The sequence below is a fragment of the Danio rerio genome, chromosome 22, assembly GCF_049306965.1.
Source record: "Danio rerio strain Tuebingen ecotype United States chromosome 22, GRCz12tu, whole genome shotgun sequence".
NCBI classification, from domain to species: Eukaryota; Metazoa; Chordata; class Actinopteri; order Cypriniformes; family Danionidae; genus Danio; species Danio rerio.
In genome coordinates, this window is record NC_133197.1 from 37,034,125 (window position 1) to 37,054,207 (window position 20,083).

Consider the following 20,083-nt stretch of genomic DNA (forward strand, 5'->3'; position numbering starts at 1 on the left):
AACCAAACACAAAAAAGCTAAGAAAAATACAGAAATAAAAAGTAAAAACCCTGACGACTCTTACCTGACATTGACAAGAGCGTGAGTAACTTTACTAGCAGGCTCTTTCCATTGGCCCGCGTTGGTGGAGACTCTCAGCACTGCAGTGTCATAAAGATCAGAGAAAATTTGTCTTGGGCATAAAAGGTGCTACAACATTGTCTAAACAGACAGTAAAAATAAATAAAACAAAAATATATATAGTCACCTTAGAATTATAAGGTTCTATCGGACATTATCAAAATTGAGTTATTGACCTATTTTCATTAAATCACAATTTGTTTTATGTTTTTTTTTGGATGTTCTTTTATAAGCTGTTTACATTTTAAGACCATTTATTTAATAAACAAATGTTTTACACATACTGTTTGCTTTATGGAATGCAAAAAATGTAAAGCTCAATATCTCAAAATCATTCAGACCGCAGAGAGAACCTTATAATTCCAAGGTGACGATATATATATATATATATATATATATATATATATATAAATATATATATATATATATATATATATATAAATAAATAAATATATATATATATATATATATATATATATATATATATATATATATATATATATATAAATAAATATATATATATATATAAATAAATATATATATATATATATATATATATATACATATATATATATATATATAAATAAATATATATATATATAAATAAATATATATATATATATATAAATATATATATATATATATATATATATATATATATATATATATATATATATATATATATATATATATATATATATATATATATATATATATATATATATTAGGGGTGTCAAAATTAATTGTTTCTTCAGTGTACCACGATGCAGATGGGGACAATTCGATATCGGTTCAGTAATAGATCGTAACTGGTTATTTTATCTCCTATGCACGATGATGTTGCAGTAGAACACTATGGCGAAGGAGTCGAGGGCGACTAAATAAAACGCTCCTACTACTTGAAAGATAGATAATTATGGACATAATTATGCCGCTATTTCACTACTAGGGAGGTATGCTGTAAAAAAAATCAATCTCTGTCTCTCTGCCTCTCTCTCTCTCTCTCTCCTACACACACTTTGGACATTTGACCCGCTGGCCTGTTTGTGAGGTAACTTTTTTTGCTCGGCTGCGATACTTGTGGATCCAGACACGAGCGTGCCTGAGGTGCGAGTTTTCTCCACTGTGTCTATTTTGGCATATTATGCACATATAGACTGTCACTCATCTGTAAACAACGCTTTAATTTCCAAAGCCAGGCGCAACCTTTTCTGTTGAGCGGGTGAAGACAATGAGGAATTATAGGGGTGTAAGACCTCGCCTGTCAGCGCTCAAAAAGCAAGCGTGTTGGAGTTTTGTTTGATACATTCAGAAAGAGTGTTTTCTTTAAGCAGGTCAAATTAAGGGTACAGTTTACATATCTTACTGATGTTTTAAAGAATAAAACTGTATCACAAATAGTAAATAAATAAATTTGTAGATTTTAGTAAAAAAAATCTTGTTTTGTGAGGAAAAAATCTAATTATGTATGGAAAGCATCGTCAATGCACTGAGATATGGAATTGAACTGAATCGATGGCATGATAATCGTAACCGAACCATGAGACCAGGTTCATACCCCTAATATATATATATATATATATATATATATATATATATATATATATATATATATATATATATATATATATATATATATATATATATATATATCATTCTGAACGCAGCAGGTCTAAGGTCAGCTGACTTACCCATGCAGTAGAGGTTATCAAACACCTGATGCATGCGTATAATCTCATAATAGAGCTCATCGTAGCTGCTGGGGGTCGGCAGGAACGTGTCTCCATACGTGATGAACATATTAAAGAGGTTCACCACCTAAAACAAGATGGAAAGAAGTGTTAAAGGGCACCTATGATGGAAAATCAACTTTTAAAAGCTGTTTGTACAGAACTGTGTCTAGCATAGTGTGTCCAGAGTTATATTGGAGTGATAGAAACACAAGTCTCTTTATAAAAATTTTCTGACGTTAAGATAGCGTCCAAATACCAGTGATTTTGCGGACCAGTGTTTTTAACGTGACGTGTGGTTTTCCCCATCCATCGAATTGAATGAAGGAGTGCATTAGCATGTCATTGTACAAGATCTGTACTGATTAGTAACGCATGTAAAAATTCACAGGACAGAATTTGCTAAGAAACTGGGATTAACCTCCTAGGGCTTAGTGTTCACATATGTGAACAGCACATTTTTAGCTCTTAAGTGGCTATTTAAAATACTTTGAATGTTTTTATTTTGTTACAGACATATAGTGTCATCCTGCAACAGTATTGCAGCATATGAAATGTCCCGAACACTATTTTTACCTTTCCAAAATGGGCAAAACATTTAGTTTTTACTCTCTGATAGTCCAAACATGTTTTAAAAATGAATATGTTAAATATGCATCAAAAATCAGTCAGGAAAAAGTGTTTTATGTAAATTCGGACCCTGAGTCCACCTATATGGACATCCTCTTTCTCTAATAGTACATCATATCAAAAGATGACACTTAGGTTTTATTCTTATTAGGTTCCAATAAGCCTTTTTTTTTCAAATAAAAAAATAGCATAGAAAAAACACCTTGGGCCTTAAGAGGTTAAAAGATCTGTTCCAACTCTCTGTGATCAGCTGCAGGTCAATAATGAGTTTCGCAAGCTTAAAACAATAAAGACAGTAAAATCTTGATGTAATCTTCATAACCGCTGGAATCACCACAGCTACATAATATCAGTTCAAATATAAATGAGGATGCTTCAATCAAACAACAGGAGTACCAGTTTCCTGAGATTGAAATAGGATTCCAATCCTTGAGTTTTTGAGGCCTACTGCAATGTGATGTAGAAGTGCATTTTCCCCCCTCAACTGAATTGTAGTTAACAGCATAACAAATATAAACATTCACAGGACAGGATTAGCTAAGAGACCGGGATTATAGGATCTGTTCCAACTCTCTGTGATCAGCTACACTTTAAAAATGAGTTTTACAAGTTTAACATGTCTTTAAAACATGCACATGCATGCCTGTAATAAAGAAAAGACAACTATAAACGAGGATGCTTCAACCACACAAAAGAAGTCCTGCTTTGTGGATGTTAAATCTGGTTTATTTTGTACAGTAGCATAATGAATATCCATACAAAAGAGTTTATGAAATTGTCAAATTTACATACTCCTGCTAAATCAGTGCAAAGCTGAACGTGTGTATTGTGAAATTTGTATGGTATTTGTGTATGACTCGTCATTTCAGAAAAGCTTGAATAAACTCACAACCTTACTTTTGGTGTTTTTGCCTCACAAACTGGATCTCTGCTTTATCCATGTCCGTCACTGACTGCTGTTTATCTAACGTAACGCAGTAGAAGCAGACATGCACGTGGGAACAGTGGGCGGGGAGAACCATCTAATTAGCATTTAAAGGCTCAGGCAACAAAAACAGCTACACTTTCCTCCGACCCCAAAATGTACTTATTCAACAGGGTGTGATAAATGATCTGACGGGTATTTTGAGTGGCAACTTTACAGGCACATTCTGGAGACACCAAAGACTAATCTTACATTTCATAAAAGGGGTAAAATAGGAGCCCTTTAATGTGTGAACCCCACATGAATCCCTTTAAAAGAGTGATTGTGGTTTACCTGAAGAGCCAGCTGGAAGATATTGTGCTTTGCCAGAAGGCCGGTCTCATTAGACAGCAGGAACTTCAGAAGGTTAATGAGAGCTGGAAAACACAATCAACATGGCCATCCGAAGCTGTTTAGAGAAGCATTTTTTACACGGGAATAATCAGTGTTTTGACCTGTGAGTCTGCACAACTGCCGGCACAGATTTACAACATCATTATACGATTCGTTATCAGGGGTGGCGGAGGATTATGGATAAACAGAGTTCAGAGAAGTTTGTTTATAATCACTAAGAAAAATAATAGAAGGTATACACACAGAGAAAGGGGAGGAAAATAAACGCACCCGAAATGAAACAACACAAAATAAAGTAATAACACAACACAAAAAAAACAAAGGATAAAGTCACGTATGAAAACGCATGGAAAAGGGAAAATAAAAAATATTCCGAGAAAAAATAAAAACGATGGAATAAGATAAAAATCCCCAAGAACAAAAGCAACGAAAAAAAAATAGATCCACAGATTCAAATTTTAAAAGTGAACTAAAACAACACAGGAAAAAGCAAGATTTTTTTAAAAAGTAGAAACTGAAATAAATCAATCAAATAAAAAAAAAAGCAAGCCAGAAAATGTATTTAATAAAATAATTTTTAAAAAATGTACAAAATACCACAGCTGTGGCGATGAATTGTTTGTGAAATTGATTCTGCATCCATTTAGAGATTTTAAAATGTGTTGTTTAGTTTTAGACAGTAAACGGCGCTCTAAGCTAGATTTTCAACAGCATAGGCTCTGTAGGCTAATTATTAACAGTAGATGGTGTTCTAGGCAAATTTGAGCAGTAGACGGCGCTCTAGACTAGTTTTAAACAACAGGTGGCGCTCTAGGCTAGTTTTAAACAGTAGACGGCGCTCTAGGTCAATTTTAGACAGTAGATGGCACTCTAGGCTAGTTTTAAACAATAGACGGCGCACTAGACTAGTTTTAACTAGCAGGCGGTGCTCTAAGCTAGTTTTAACAGTAGATGTTACTCTTAGCTAGTTTTAGACAGTAGACGGCGCTCTAGGCTAGTTTTAAACAGCAGGCGGTGCTCTAGGTTAGTTTTAACAGTAGACGGCACTCTAAGTTAATTTTAAACAGTGGATTGTGCTCTAGGCTAGTTTTAAACAGTAGATGGCGCTCAAGGCTAGATTTTAACAGGGGACGGCACTCTACGCTAGATTTTAACAGCAGACGGCGCTCTAAGCTAGCTTTAAATAGTAGATAGTGCTCTAGGCTAGTTTTAAGCAGTAGACAGCGCTCTAGGCTAGATTTTAACAGCAGATGGCACTCTAGGCTAGCGTTTAACAGCAGACGATGCTCTAGACTAGAGTTTAACAGCAGATGGCGCTCTAGGCTGGTTCTTAACAGCAGCGGGCACTCTAGACTAGTTTTTAACAGCAGAGGGCGCTCTAGGCTAGTTTTTAACGGCAGAGGGCGCTCTAGGCTAGTTTTTAACGGCAGAGGGCGCTCTAGGCTAGTTTTCAACACCAGAGGGTGCTCTAGGCTAGTTTTTGACAGCAGAGGGCGCTCTAGGCTAGTTTTTAACAGCAGATGGCGCTCTAAGCTAGTTTTTAACAGCAGAGGGCTCTCTAGGCTAGTTTTCAACAGTAGACGCACTCTAGCCTAGTTTTTAACAGCAGACGGTGCTCTAGGCTAGTTTTAAACAGCAGAGGGCACTCTAGGCTTGTTTAACATCAGATGGCGCCCAAGGTTCGTTTTTACACATCAGACGGCACTCTAGGTTAGTTTTTTCAAATCAGACGGTGCTCTAGGTTAGTTTTAACAGCAGATGGAACTCTAGGCTAGTGTTTAACAGCAGAGGGCGCTCTAGGCTAGTTTTTAACAGTAGACGGCGCTCTAGGCTTGTTTTAACAGCAGATGGCATTCTAGCCTAGTTTTTAACAGCAGACGGTTCTCTAGGCTAGATTTTAAAAACAGACAGCTCATTATGAACACAAGTATTTCTCTTAAACCATTTCTAATTCTCTTTATAATTGAGTATTTTATTTCCAAGTGGTCTTACTAAAGAATTAGCAAGCAGAGTATGGCCATAATCAAGTATACAGCACCATCTGCTGTGGCAAACAAATCTTAGAATTGATTCAAGAGAGAATAACAATGCATTTCTCAAACTTTTCTTCACCAAATTCCACAAAATATGCAAGAACGATGATAAAAATGACAGGCTTTTCCTCAGACACACAGTGGGTAGCGCTCATACCTGACCAGAGCTCTCTCCACGTGTAGTGCAGTCTAACCCTGCACTTCTTCTGGTAGCAGATCAGCTTGTGAATGATCTGAACGCAGCGCCTAAAATAAATCAACAAGTTGTCATTATTTCCACATTTGCCAAGCACCCCAGCATTTACAACTGCATATCACAGAAACTCACACGTAAAGATCCATAGGAAATTCCTTCATCATATGAGTCACAACAAACTCCACCATCAAATCTGCCAAAAACAAACAATCATCACATAAATATTGACAAAATAAATACATATAACAGTAAGTCTTTCACAAATGTTAGACACAACTCACCCAGCACAGCACACACTAAAGGCCGACAGGGGATGTTTTTATCTGCGGCTTTCTTTCGATGTCTCATGGGCTGAAATATCAGTAAAAGAACAGATAAGAACACTAAATCGGACCCTATTGGCTTTTATATAACGTTGATTTTATTAGTGAACTGTCCCTTTAAGACCAGCCAAGAATGATTTCAGTTAAAATAACACAAATGGTACTCCAAATGGAGATGTTTTTATCTGCGACTCAGTTTCTGTTCTACATGAGTTGAAATATTAGTAAGAGACAATTTATCACAAGGAGACAAATTTGGAACCCATTGACTTCCATTGAGTTCACATTTGGGTGAACTGTCCCTTTAAGACAGGTTAAAGTAAATTTCAGTCAAAATTACACAAATGGTACTGCATATAGAGAGGCTTTATCAGCGACTTGGGATGGGATAGTAATTATGGGATAGCAATTATCAAAACAAGACAATATTGGACCCCATTGATTTTCATTGAGTTCATTATTCATGAAGTTAATTTTAGCCAAAATATCACAAATGCTTCTGCAAATGTCAATATTTGTATCTACAACTTTCTTTCAGTGTCACGTGGACATTTCTGTAAGAGACAATTTATCAAAACAAACAAAAATTTAGACCCCATTTAATTCCATTGACTTCATTTTTGGGTATACTGTCTCTTTAAGAAAGGCCAAAGTTAGTTTCAGTCCAAATAACACAAATGCTACTGAGTATTTTTTCATCCACAACGTTCTTTTTGTGTCACATGAACTTTCTATGAGACCATTTATCCCAATGGAACAAAATTGGACCCCATTTACTTCCATTGATTTCATTAAACTGTCTCTTTAAGATTAACTAAAAGAGACCAACTTCGGTCAAAATAACACCAATGACCATGCATATGTTGAGTTGTAGGCTATTTATCTGGAGTCTGAGTCTGGGCTGTACCATTTTAATCCAGGACAAGAGGCAGTCGGCTGTTTTGTATGCAAGAAACATCGTTTTCATTTGGATTCTGCCATTTATAGACGACCAAGACCTGAGGAAAGACTCTTACCATTCGGTGCAAGTTGACTCTGAAGTTCATGTTATCATCGTGGAGAAACGCATCGGCATACTGGTCCTGTTAAACAGACAGCAAGAAGACGAAAGGTCAAATCAGGGAACAAACTCACAATAATAATAATAATAATAATAATAACAACAATACCCAGAATGCATTACCTCAGCTATACAGGTCAGAATGATGAGGCATAGTCTGGCACTGTTGAGTCTGTGTTCATCTGAAAATGTACATAAATTATTGTAAGATGTGTACAAAGGGATAAGAGAATTAAATGGCTCCGTTTCAAAACCTACTTAGTGCCCTACATTGTCAGCATATTTTAAGTGCTAAGACACAGAGGCTGTTTTAAAGACAGATAGTCATGTTATCCTCTGTGATGCTTTATTTTGGCCAAATGCGCTGAATGCAGTTTAGCCGAAAATAAATAAGCATTGTAAAATCCAATTCCATAATAAGGGCCAGACGGAGTCTGCAGACGTTTTTTGCTATTTCTGCGGAGAAATTTGGTAAAAATCTACGGTTTTCTGCGGAATTATTTTGGCAGTATCATAACTAAAACCTTAATATGGGAAATAAGTAGTGATATGGACTGTCAGTAGTGATTATTAAACCACACTGAACTGAGCTAAACTGAACTGAACTTAAACACTGAAAACTGAACGGACACGGTTTCAGTTCACTGTGATCTTCTATGTGAAGCTGCTTGATGCAATCTATATTGTAAAAGCGCTAAACTAATAAAGGTGAATTGAATTGAATACATGAATTACGAGCAGGCCAAGTTTTCGTCAGTACAAAATTAGCTACTTTTCTCGTGATATGACAGACATACTTCGACACGAAATTATGTGGCCTTCTATGACACTTTCTTTTGGTCAATAGGAAGATTGCAAATATTTGTTTGGAAAAATGACGCATTGGGCGACGGAGTGGCGCAGTAGGTAGTAGAAATGCGCGGATGGCGGTTACAGCCGCGGGATCGGGCGGATGATGTGACGAAAAATACAATTGTAATTAAATTCGGGCGGGTGGTGGGCGGTTGTACTGTTTTTGTACACATAGCTGCCACACCAACGAAAAAGCCTAGGACTGACTTCACAGAATGAGAGGAGGAATCGGATACACTAATTCTGGATGAAGTACAGAAGTATTCCTCTACAAACTTCCGTATAGACGGATCAGCAGAGTAAAATCTACTTTCCTTTTAGGAGAAACAAGGCCAGTCATTCCCACGTCTACAGCTCCTTGCCAAGAGAATTCTATGCATTCCAGCAACAAGTGCTGCGAGCGAGCGCTCCTTCAGTGCAGTAGGGCGCATTGAGGCCAGGCGCTCTCGTCTGAATGTTGAAATGATGTGTCAAAATGCGTTTTCTATTAGGCTACAATAATAATAAAAAAAAAATTGTACTGTACAGTCCGTTTAATTTAGGCTATTTATTTATTTTTGTCCCTGTGCACCAATTGGAGACGGAGTTCACTGCTGATATTCTGAGAGCTTTATAGGGGTGCTTCTCATTTCTTATTAGTGTATCCTCGTTTCCTTTCCTTGCTTTCTTTCATCGTCTTTCCACCCCTATAGGGTGCGAGAGAAGGAGGCAAGGAAAAGACTCAAGGAACGAGGAATTGAATCAAGTGAAACGACACGTCCTCGTATTGTTTAGCGTCACTTCAAAGCGTCAATTACTGCTGGATTTGACTTGCACGTTTGGATTAACTGCATGTCATTAAAGTCATTCTCTTTTTTCTAATAATCAATAAAGAAACATTCATTTAATAATAAAAAGGAATAAGCCATTCAAATAAAGAGCTCAGTCAGCAGATGACGGGCGGGTGCGGTTTTAAAAATTGGTCAAAAATGTTAGTGCGGATGGATGGCGGACGGATGATGAGTTTTGGGATGCGGTTGCGGATGAAATAATAGCCCATCCGCGCATCTCTAGTAGGTAGTGCTGTCGCCTCACAGCAAGAATGTCGCTGGGTCGTTGGTTCGAGCCTCGGCTCAGATGGCGTTTCTGTGTGGAGTTTGCATGTTCTCGCTGCGTCCGTGTGGGTTTCCTTCGGGTGCTCCGGTTTCCCTCACGGTCCAAAGACGTGCGCTACAGGTGAATTAGGTTGGCTAAATTGTCCGTAGTGTATGAGTGTGTGCGTGAATGAGTGTTTGTGGATGTTTCCCAGAGATCCGCTGCGTAAAATCGTGCTGGATAAGTTGGTGGTTCATTCTGCTGTGGCAACTCCGGAATACTAAAGGGACTAAGCCGACAAGAAAATAAACGAATGAATAAAAATGACGCATTGCAACAAACATAAGAAACTCTATTTCAGACAAATGCGCTGAATGTAGTTTTTGTAGTTCAATCCCGTAATTCACTGCAACAATCAAAGTAATAACTAATAAAAAACACCGTTTTAACTTAAATGTGCACACATTTAACTTTATTTTTAATCTAATTTAACGTTTTACTTTAATTTTGTATAGTTTTGCATGATTTGCTCAAGTAGGTTCAGGGCAGGGTTAGGGGCATGCCATATTTTCAAATATTCACATAATTTATAATGGATAAAAAAAAAACGTATGAATTCTTACAAATTAGCCAAGTTTTCCTCAATATAAAATTAGCTACTTTTCGCATGAGGTTCAGGGTGCTTTCACACATAGACTTTTGTTTCGGAACCGGTCCCAGTTGTCCAGTTAGCACGGTTCGTTTGGCATATGTGAATCCACCAATCGCGCTTGGATCCACACCAAAACAATCGCTCCGAGATCGCTTGAATGAGGTGGTCTCGGCTCGATTGAAACAAACTCTGGAGTGGATCGATTGTAGTGATAAAGCTATACGATCCGAGCCCGGTTATATCAGTGTATTATGTATATGTAATAGGCTTACGGCTATATGAAGAGAGAATTATGAGCAGGGCGGGAGGTCATTCCAGACATTCCAAGTCTCCCACAAATGCACAGAGACTACAGGATGCCCGAAAATGAGTGATAATCTCCAGAAAATCGTGCATCTCCCTCCTGGTCCTCAAATACGTTGCGCACCCTTCTCACCCCTCCCCACCGCATCCCTTCTCGTTCTTCAAACACGTCACGCCCACCCTGTCAAACACCACCAAACCACCACCCCCACTGACAGCTGAGCGGGACTCTGCAAAATAAACCATGAAACTGACCAATGTGAGGAGAGTTTACTCACACGTGACTTGTTTTAGCTCTTTTGGTCCGTTTAGAAACTTTGCCGTGTGAAAGCGAACCGCACCAAGAACAAACAGCAACAATGTAACAATTTTAATTCCTGTTTCGGAACAACTGAATCGATTCACAGGTGTGAAAGCACCCTTAGACATGCTTCCCCACAAAATTCTGTTGCCAATAGAAAGATTGCAAATATTTTTAGGTATTTTTTATTTATTTCCATGATGCATTGTAATAGGCTTAAAAACATAAAATGGACAAAGCAACATTTTTTTTTAAATAAATTCAATATAATCGGATAGCAAAGCACTGATTGGTTACTAACTAAAATAAGTAATAATGTACAACCCCTGTATATTTATGCTAACAAGAGCATCCTGGAATCATTAGTGAGTTTGGATGCTGCCTTGCATTAACACGCACAGTGTTTTGGAAAACAGCGCGTTCAGAAAAGCGATGACTTGCCTTTGGTGTCCTGCATCACGATAGAGGAATATTTGAGGAACGTTATAAGAAGATTACTCGTCTGCAAGTTTGGGTCCAGAGGAAGCTCAGGATTATTCATCACTGCAGAAAAAAAGAAACAAAGAAAGAAAGTATATACTTTTGAGTTTAACTTTGAAAGATCACATTTGTAAACACGTGTCTGACTGTGATAAGCTTGCATGCCATTAAAAAAATCATAAAGTTATCTTTTAATGCCAATAAAAGGCAAGATCACTAATGAATTACTAATTAAATCATTAAATTTGTATTTAAATTGCTTTTCTAATGACTTCAGTAATATTAGTAAATAAATGTTGAATAATATGCAAATGTTCATTTTATTTAACTACATTAAAGGTTGTAAAGTAATATTTTTATACAATATTTTCTGTCATTTAGCATATATGGCATATGAGAGACTTGCTTATATATATATTTAATCAAAAAGCTCATTTAAATTAAATTAAAATTAGACAACTGAAATTGGATTTGACTTGTAAAAAAGTTAAAAAGTTATTGTTTTATATTTAACGTGTTACATTTTTTGTGACTATACTATCTGATTTTGTACAAACATTTTTCTTAACTAGGTTAATTAGGTTAAAGTTAGGGTAATTAGGCAAGTCATCATGGCAAAGATAAAATAAATCAGTTATTGAAACGGAGCTATTAAAACTATTATGATTAGAAATGTGAAGAAATCTCTTCGTTGAACAAAGAATCTTTTATTCTTACTGTGTTTTTCATTGTATTTTTTTTTTACTGTGCTTTGTTGTTTTTACTTTCTTTGGGTTTTGGGTTTTAGAAAAGCGCGTTATAAATAAAATATATTATCATTATTATTATAACAAAAATTGCAGAAAAAAAAGTGGTTTGTTCTGTAGACTGCCAAAACAAATATTGCTTAAGGAGGCAAATAATTTTGACCCAAAAATTCTTTATTAAAAAATGAAAACTGCTTTTATTCTAGCTTCCATAAAAGCAAATAAGAGTTTCTCCAGACTGAAAAAAATATTAGAGAAAATACTGTGAAAAATTCCTTGCTTTGCTAAACATCATTTGGGAAATATTGGAAAGAAATTAAATAAAGTCAGGGAGGGTGAATAATTTGACTCCAGCTGTATATTATATCAGAGATTTAATGTTTTGTTTGTTTTTTTAAAAATGATTTTATAAATGTTACATTTTCAATAATGTCATATAATAATTTTCAATCATTTTTTTGTTACTATACTAGCTGAAGATTTTGTTCAAAATTCTGTGCAGCAATAGCCAAAGATGTCTGCAGATCCTGTGTGGAATGATTCAATTGTCTGGAACCTAGTTATAAAAAAACTGCAATTAAAGGGCCTAAACATGAAAAGTAATCCCATATTTTACTTGTTCAGCAGAAAAATAATCTAATTACAGTAACTTGTTATTTGGTAATTAATTACACCGAAAACTGATTAGAATATGATTTACAAAACTAATACTGCTGTTTTTTTTTTTTTAGAATAAATGTTACATTTTCAATAATGCAAAATACGCTGTAGCTTAGAAAGTGACATATAAAAGTACAATAAATGTCTGTAATTGTGCTGAAAAAGAAACTTACAGTTTTAGAATTATTAACCCTCATGTATAATTTTCTTCCAATTTCTGCTGAACAGAGATTTTATTCAGCACATTTCTAATCGTAATAGTTGTAATAACTAATTTCTAATAACTGATTTATTTTCTCTTTGCCATGATGACAGCACATATTAGACTAAGTATTCTTCAAGACACTTCTATACAGCTTAAAGTGACATTTAAAGGCTTAACTAGGTTAATTAGGGTAAAGTTAGGGTAATTAGGCAGGTTGTTGTATAAAGATGGTTTGTATTGTAGACTATCCAAAAACAAATATAGTTTAAGGGGGCTAATAATATGGACCTTAAATAGATTTTAAATAAATTAAAAACGGCTTTTATTCTAGCCAAAATAAAGCAAATAAGACTTTCTCCAGAAGAAATTTTTTTTTGAGAAAATACAATGAAAAATTCTTGAATCTGTTCAACATCATTTGGGAAATATTAGAAAAAAAAATCTAATAAAATCACAAAAGGATGAATAATTTGACTTCAGCTGTATATTATATGAGAGATTCGATTAGACAACTGTTTATAATTGAAATTGAATTATAAACCTTAAATAAAAGTTCAAAAGGTATTGTTTTATATTTCATGTGTTCATTTTTTTGTTACTATACTAGCTGAAGATTTTGTTCAAAATTCTGTGCAGCAATAGCCAAAGATGTCTGCAGATCCTGTGTGGAATGATTCAATTGTCTGGAACAGAGTTACAAGAAACTGCAATTAAAGGGCCTAAACATGAAAAGTAATCCCATATTTTACTTCAACAACATTTACAACATCATTTGGGAAACATTTTAAAGGCAAAAATTGATGAGAGGCGAATCATTCTGACTTCAACTGTAGATGAGCTTCAGTTTTCTTTGCAGAAACACATTTAGGCTTGCTGAAAGAATTATAGCTACAAAAATAGGACATTTACTGTCTATGCTATGAACTTTTAGCTAAGGTAAAGTACAGGTTTTCTGACCGAGTAATCCGTGAACTTGTGATTGAAGTCATTTGAGCTCCATTTGCACATTCGGGCAAGAAAAACACGCCATTTCTGCCACGGGGGTTTGAGTCTGCCAGATCTGAGTGGATTTAATATTTCATACAGCTAATGGATATCAAGTTTTCAGAAGGGTGCGATGCAAAAAGCGGCATAAAAGTTAGACGAGATTCAGGAAAAAAATCTAAGTGTTGAATTGAGAGGTGCTGGCTTTACCATTCTGTAGGGTTTTCTTTATATGCCCACCCAAAACCTGCATGATTTTAGAGTCCATCATTCAACCTATTTATTTATGTTGATGTGTGTAAATTAGGGGTGGGACGATACAGGTAACTCACGATTCAATTCTGTGGCGACATTTGGCCAACGATAATGATATCATCACGAAATCTACGTGATAGTCAATATATTGAAAAAAGGATATATCATGATATATGTGACTGAAAAAGGAAAAAAAATACCCATAATAAGGAAATCTTATGCATTTATTAGTGCCAACATTTCCAACATTGTGCAAAGAAATATGCATTTGCATAATACCTCACTGCAGTAAATGATTGCCGGACGACTTGGTTTGCCCTCATTATCACCTGAGAGTAGTTCACCGTGATAGCGAACGAGGTGCATTTGTAGATTCGCAGTGTTGCTGTCATATTTTATCTTTGCAAAGCAGTTCGGGCATAGTTTTTATCCCAGTGCCTTTCCGTCAACTGTCTCGTAAAACCCGAAGTGTCTCCAAACTAGCAGCTTTGATTTGTTTTTCAATATTTTCCACCATTCTTCTCGCTACTCTTTTTTTTTTCCGCGCTTCTTTTCTGTTGTTGTTAGTTAACTTGTGTACCTTGCTGGCCGCTGCTTCCGCCTCTAACTTTACCACTTTACCAACCAGAATGGTAGATATTGGGTAGTGAGAGTGACACTGACAACGGTTAAACTAATAATTTTTTGTAATAAAATATCAATATTGGCCATTAGTTTATCGATTATTTATAGCGACAAAAAGCACAACAATATATTGCATGTATATATAAATTAATTTAGTTTTTATAATAATTTCAGCAATGTTATCGTGTAATATGCTAATGCTTAGATGATTTATGCACAATATAGTTTGGAAAGTCATATTTTCTGTAGTTTAGTAGATGTATGAAACACCAATTAAGTTATTATATTGTTTACCACCAAATAAGTGGTTTTAATTAGATTTACACAACACAGCTAGTGTTTTTCGTCCAATAATGAACGTCCAGTGAAAGCTTCATGCGACTATATTAAATTTTTATTTAGTTCCTTTACAGCATTGATGTTGAAAAGTACAAACATAATCAGTTAAATAGACTTAAGCATTCATTTGGTTGTTAAAGCGTAAAACGAGATGAAAGACCGTTTAAACGCAGGCCCTGTCAGTAGCAGCAGGCTAGCGCAGAAACTCCATTGGAAATACTGAGGAAAAATTTATTTCAATATTTTAAAGACATGGCACGAAAAAATATAATTGAATGCAGTGCTTCTTCTTTGTATCTCTCTATCCCACTTTATATAGTATCTCAGAAATAAGACATTAAAAGGGGCGATTTTGTATGGGACGACAATTAACCAGAAGCCCTGAGGCTGAAATTAAAAGTCTGTTTGCATATACCCCATTTATCATGAACAGTGTTAAAATAAGTGTAACCAAAGAGTATCACTTTTATGTGTGATGGAAGCTGAACTCACAGTCCAGAGAGGGTGGTGTTGTGCCAAGTGGTGTTGTAGGAGAGGCTGGGACGGGTGTAGCGGGTGTAGCTGCCATGTCAATCTCTGGATGACTCTGTGACAAACAAAAACATACGCTAATATAAATATCTCTCCATGTATAGCACAAGCCTAATTAGGGTAGGGCGATTAATCGGATTGAAATTGCATGCGCAACTACACAAAACTGCAATTGTTGTACATGTCTTCTTAAGGAACAGCAACGTGATTCAAAGTAAATATCCTCCGAAAGCCAGAGGGCGCTCTTGCGGAAACCAACCAATCCAAATATACATTAAAATCAAACAGGAAATCCTCTAGGGAAAATAGTGGTTGTGATGTTGACATGGTAATGGAATTTTGATACCAATCAGTACTGAAATATTAAAAACATCTATTTCCCCGCCAACATTCAAGCACTGTTGAGTGCGTAACACCATTGATTGGCCATTGTTAAGGACATGAATGCAATGGTCAATCAGCAATGTTTAGGTACATGAGATTCTTTCGATGTCAATATCGACCAATTAAACTAAATTAGAATTGAAACCATTTTTTTGCGTAGCTTATCAGTGAACTGTGATTCTGTGTAGTAAACTCTGCTCCACCTAGAGGGTAAACAGAACTGGCTTCACTGACAAAATGTGCATTCACCTCAATTAAACTGCCAAGATTTAACAGCTTTCATTAATTTAACGTGACTAATAAACATGCAACTACTTAATCATCTCACATAAAAATTTATTTCTAAACAGTCGATGGTAGTTTTGAGGCGATTTTGGAGTAAAAAAAAGCAGCTATATGTTAAAATTCATAGTTCATATGAGAAGTGACGCAAACTGCAGTCATTATTGTAGAACAATTACCTTGACGTCATTATCCGAGGATTAAACTGAATTAGAATTGAGACCAATTTTTTCCAAGATTTAACTGCTTTCGTTAATTTATTGTGACTTATAAACATGCGACCCTTGAGTCATCTCACAGAAAACTTTATTTCAAACAGTAAACGGTAGTTTTAAGGTGGGTTTGCAGTAAAAACTTTATCAAATGTTGTAATTGCGTGGTTTATTTGAAAAGCGATGCAAACAGCTGTTGTATCGTAGAACGATTATCTCGAAGTCATTGTAGACACATTAAACCGACTTAGAATCAAAGCCATTTTTTTGGCATAGCTTATCAGTGAACTAGTGTATGTCGTAAACTCTGCTCCACCTGGAGGTTTAACAGGCTTTACTGGCAAAATGCGCATGCAAAATTTGCCTCGATAAAATCAGCCAGCCCTAAGCCTAATAATACAAGCATTGCAATTACATTCTAGCATTAAATGTAATGCAAAAAAAACACAGAACTTACCTGAGCGAGAACTGTGATGAAGTTTCTGTTGAGATGCACGGCCTCGTACAGAGCCAGCAGAATGGCCTCGTTTGTCCTATACGGCAATGACATCATCAGACACATGGGAAATTTGACATAATAATACAAGGATCTAAAAACCTTAAATGGTGCAGTATAAAAGTGACACCCAGTGACAAAACTCCGTATTGTATTACTGGTTCAAAACACAAGCATGGATTATGCATCTAGCCTACATTTAATAATGTTAAAGAGGTTTAATTTGTATTAATTATATGATAAACCTTAAAATTTCACTGAAGTGCAGTGAGTGCACTATTCTGTGCTTCTGAATGGCTGTATTTACATTTCTGTCAAGTTTCATCTGGTGCAAACAGCCAAATTTGCTTATCACTGCAAATCTCACCATGTAGCGTGTTGTTAGGACACAGGGTTACAATGTAACCTGCTCACCTAATGTTTACGCTCGTAATATTTATGTTATCGGCTAATTAATAACCTCATGTGGAACTCTGAATCTGCATCTCATTTCAGAGTTTGCTACTGTCCACCGGAGGTCGCATTTCAGTTAAGGATGCATCCTTTGAGAGCCTTCCTGAGTGAATGAATGAAATATGCTGTTTTCTATTAATGCAACTCGGGGTGCTGCAATTAAATTGGCTAAACTAGCATTGGGCGGGTTAAATGGACCAAAACTAAGACAGCTGTTCAGACATGTATCTCGCATTTCCAAAGCAGAATATCTGACTTCTGCATTGTTATTTCAGATAAACAAGAATGCTTACTTAGCATGTTTCTGAAATATCTGCAAACATATTATACTATGTTTATGCTTTAGAAGAGTCAGAAACTCACATAAATGAAGTGAGTTTCCCTTAAAAATAGCAAAATATTCTTGATTTCTCTTTGAAATGAGAGTTTCGCTTAGCCCATTGGCAAATTATTTTACTTTTTTACTACATTTCTTATTCCTTTTTTGAACCCTACTGACACCGAGTTTTAACAGGAGTGTATATAAAAAGAAACTGCAACTTTTAACTTTCTGGTCACCAATTAAAATAAAATAAAGACATTAAGATGTTTTGTTTTTTACGTACTGCACTGAAAGCTTCTCATCTGCATCAGCGATAAACATACTGCCCACCTGTGGACAAAAGCAGAATTACAATAAATCAATAAATCAAAAACACTTACATCTTTATACTGTGTTCACACCAGATGCAGAAGGCGCGTCAAGCGTGAGTGATTTAAAGTAAAAACACGAATAGACATCCTGCGACGCAATACTCAGTGCGAATGGTGAAATTCATGCAAATGGCACTGCGAATTGAGCGTTTTCGCGAGTTAAAAAATCAGAACTTAAGCGAACATTCGCGCCAATCAGGAGCTTGCTCTTGTGGGGGCGTGATTGTGATGTACACCTGTTGTTGGTGTCCCGAGGGAAATCCTCCTTTAACCCTTCCCTGGATTTGTCCTGGGGAGAGACTGGAATGGGTCTGCTCCAGGCTGTCTCTGCTTTTTTGGAAAATAGTCCAATAAATTATATTCTTCTGATATTCATAACCTCCAGACTGAGTGTGATTCACTAAGAGAAAAGTCGAAAACCACAACATTTCTGGCAAAAAAAGGTTATAACCACTGCTTTAAGGTGTTTATACAAACTTTGCTCTCATGTTTTACTTTGGATTGTACTTGTTTTCATTGAGGATGTTGCGATTGGATTTACTGATCTGTATATTTTGCGGTTTTATTATTTTATTAATTTTTCTGATAATCGTGTGATACTTTTTCCCCCTTCTGTCTAATGTTTGGGTTTTGCTGTTTGTCGTTGTTTCGCGGTTATGTCATGTCATTTGGGTTTTGATTTCCTGTCTTACTATTATATGTTTGCGATACACTGTTGGCCCCCCCTTGAAAATGAGATAATGCAATATGAATATTAGATATACCAGCCTGATCTCACGAGGAAACATAACTATTTTACGTTTTGTCAGTTAAGTCGCATGAAAATGTACGATTTTAAAAAGAAGGCGTGGCACCAAACCCCGCCCCTAAACACAACTATCCGCTTTTTAAGTGGTGACGTGTTGATGACGTATGTAATACTGTTTCCAGGTCCAAGCTGCCACTCATTTCAGCTGAGAAATTTTTCATTTATGATTACTTTTAATTCTTATCACACATTAAAGTTAATTTTATATAAAGTCATAGAGTACAAAACAATCTCTGGGCTTGCAGCATAACAAATATCAACATTAACAATTTATAAAAAAAAAAAACGAATCACTTTCTGGTCATCGGATATTAGGCATAGACACATATACATCGCGGTTGTGAGTTTCGAAAGTATTACAGCCATTTTTAAACGTTTATTATTAACATTTCATGAGTCTCCCCATACGGTTGAATAGAGCGCTTGGACCCGAAAGCTGATTCACGTGACATCACGCTTAACAAGCCGATAGGGAGATGAGTACCTGTCATTGGGACATGAGCAAATCATACTAAAATGCACAAATGAGATTGTACAAATTCATACAAATTAGCAATTAAATCAAAAAGTTACGAATTGTGAGATTGTTGGACATAGTATTATCGCGATAACAATATAATATATAATATAACCCTAATAGGAAGTGACCAATTTATCTGTACGTAAAAGCTTCTGCATTTGGTAAATATTTATGAGATGTTCATGGACTAGAAACACAGGTAATGATAAGTGGAAAAGGTTTTTTACCATGCTGGAAAGGGTGGAGAAAAAGCCTCCCTGGTTTTCCTCTTCTTTTTCTTTATACTGCCTGCGTAAATCAGATGAATACATGAAATCTTTCATATAAATACCTCTAAAAAACACACACACACACACACACAAATAACAAAGATGTTACCTGTTGTACTCCGTAAGTGCATGATGGATGACCATTCCCAATCCCTACGAAAAGATGAATTATGTTAGATCTCCACATGACGTATAAATCGCCATAAGACAACTCTATATTAATACTAACTATATACAGTTGAAGTCAGAATTATTAGCCCTCCTACTTCATCTTTTCTGTTTAAAGGAAAGATTTCAACACATTTCTAATCATAATAGTTTTAATCAATCATTTCTAATAACTGATTTATTTTATCTTTGCCATGATGACAGCATATAATATTAGACTCGATTTTTTCAAGATGCTTCTACACACCTAAAAGTGACATTTAAAGGCTTAACTAGGGTAATTCGGCAAGTCATTGCATAACGGTGGTTTGTTCTGCAGATAATTATAAAACAAACATTGCTTAAGGACCATGAATGCATGAAAAGAAACATCTTCAACGTA

General features: G+C 35.7%; 1 protein-coding gene across 2 annotated transcripts in view; it reads right to left on the bottom strand.

Annotated features, from left to right (window-relative positions):
• armh3 (armadillo like helical domain containing 3) overlaps window positions 1-20,083 on the bottom strand; it is a 53,985-nt gene that overhangs the window by 16,516 nt on the left and 17,386 nt on the right. For both annotated transcript variants that reach the window (XR_012397332.1, NM_200619.2), the window contains 14 exon segments: window positions 19,643-19,686; window positions 19,492-19,552; window positions 17,849-17,895; window positions 16,752-16,827; window positions 15,378-15,471; window positions 11,034-11,135; window positions 7,534-7,592; window positions 7,367-7,432; window positions 6,309-6,378; window positions 6,160-6,220; window positions 5,989-6,077; window positions 3,739-3,821; window positions 1,812-1,938; window positions 65-140 (listed from right to left, as the gene is read on the bottom strand). Coding sequence is in view for 1 of the 2 variants with exons in the window: in NM_200619.2 (NP_956913.2) it covers window positions 65-140; window positions 1,812-1,938; window positions 3,739-3,821; window positions 5,989-6,077; window positions 6,160-6,220; window positions 6,309-6,378; window positions 7,367-7,432; window positions 7,534-7,592; window positions 11,034-11,135; window positions 15,378-15,471; window positions 16,752-16,827; window positions 17,849-17,895; window positions 19,492-19,552; window positions 19,643-19,686 (1,055 nt within the window). In the remaining variant the exon portion in view is untranslated.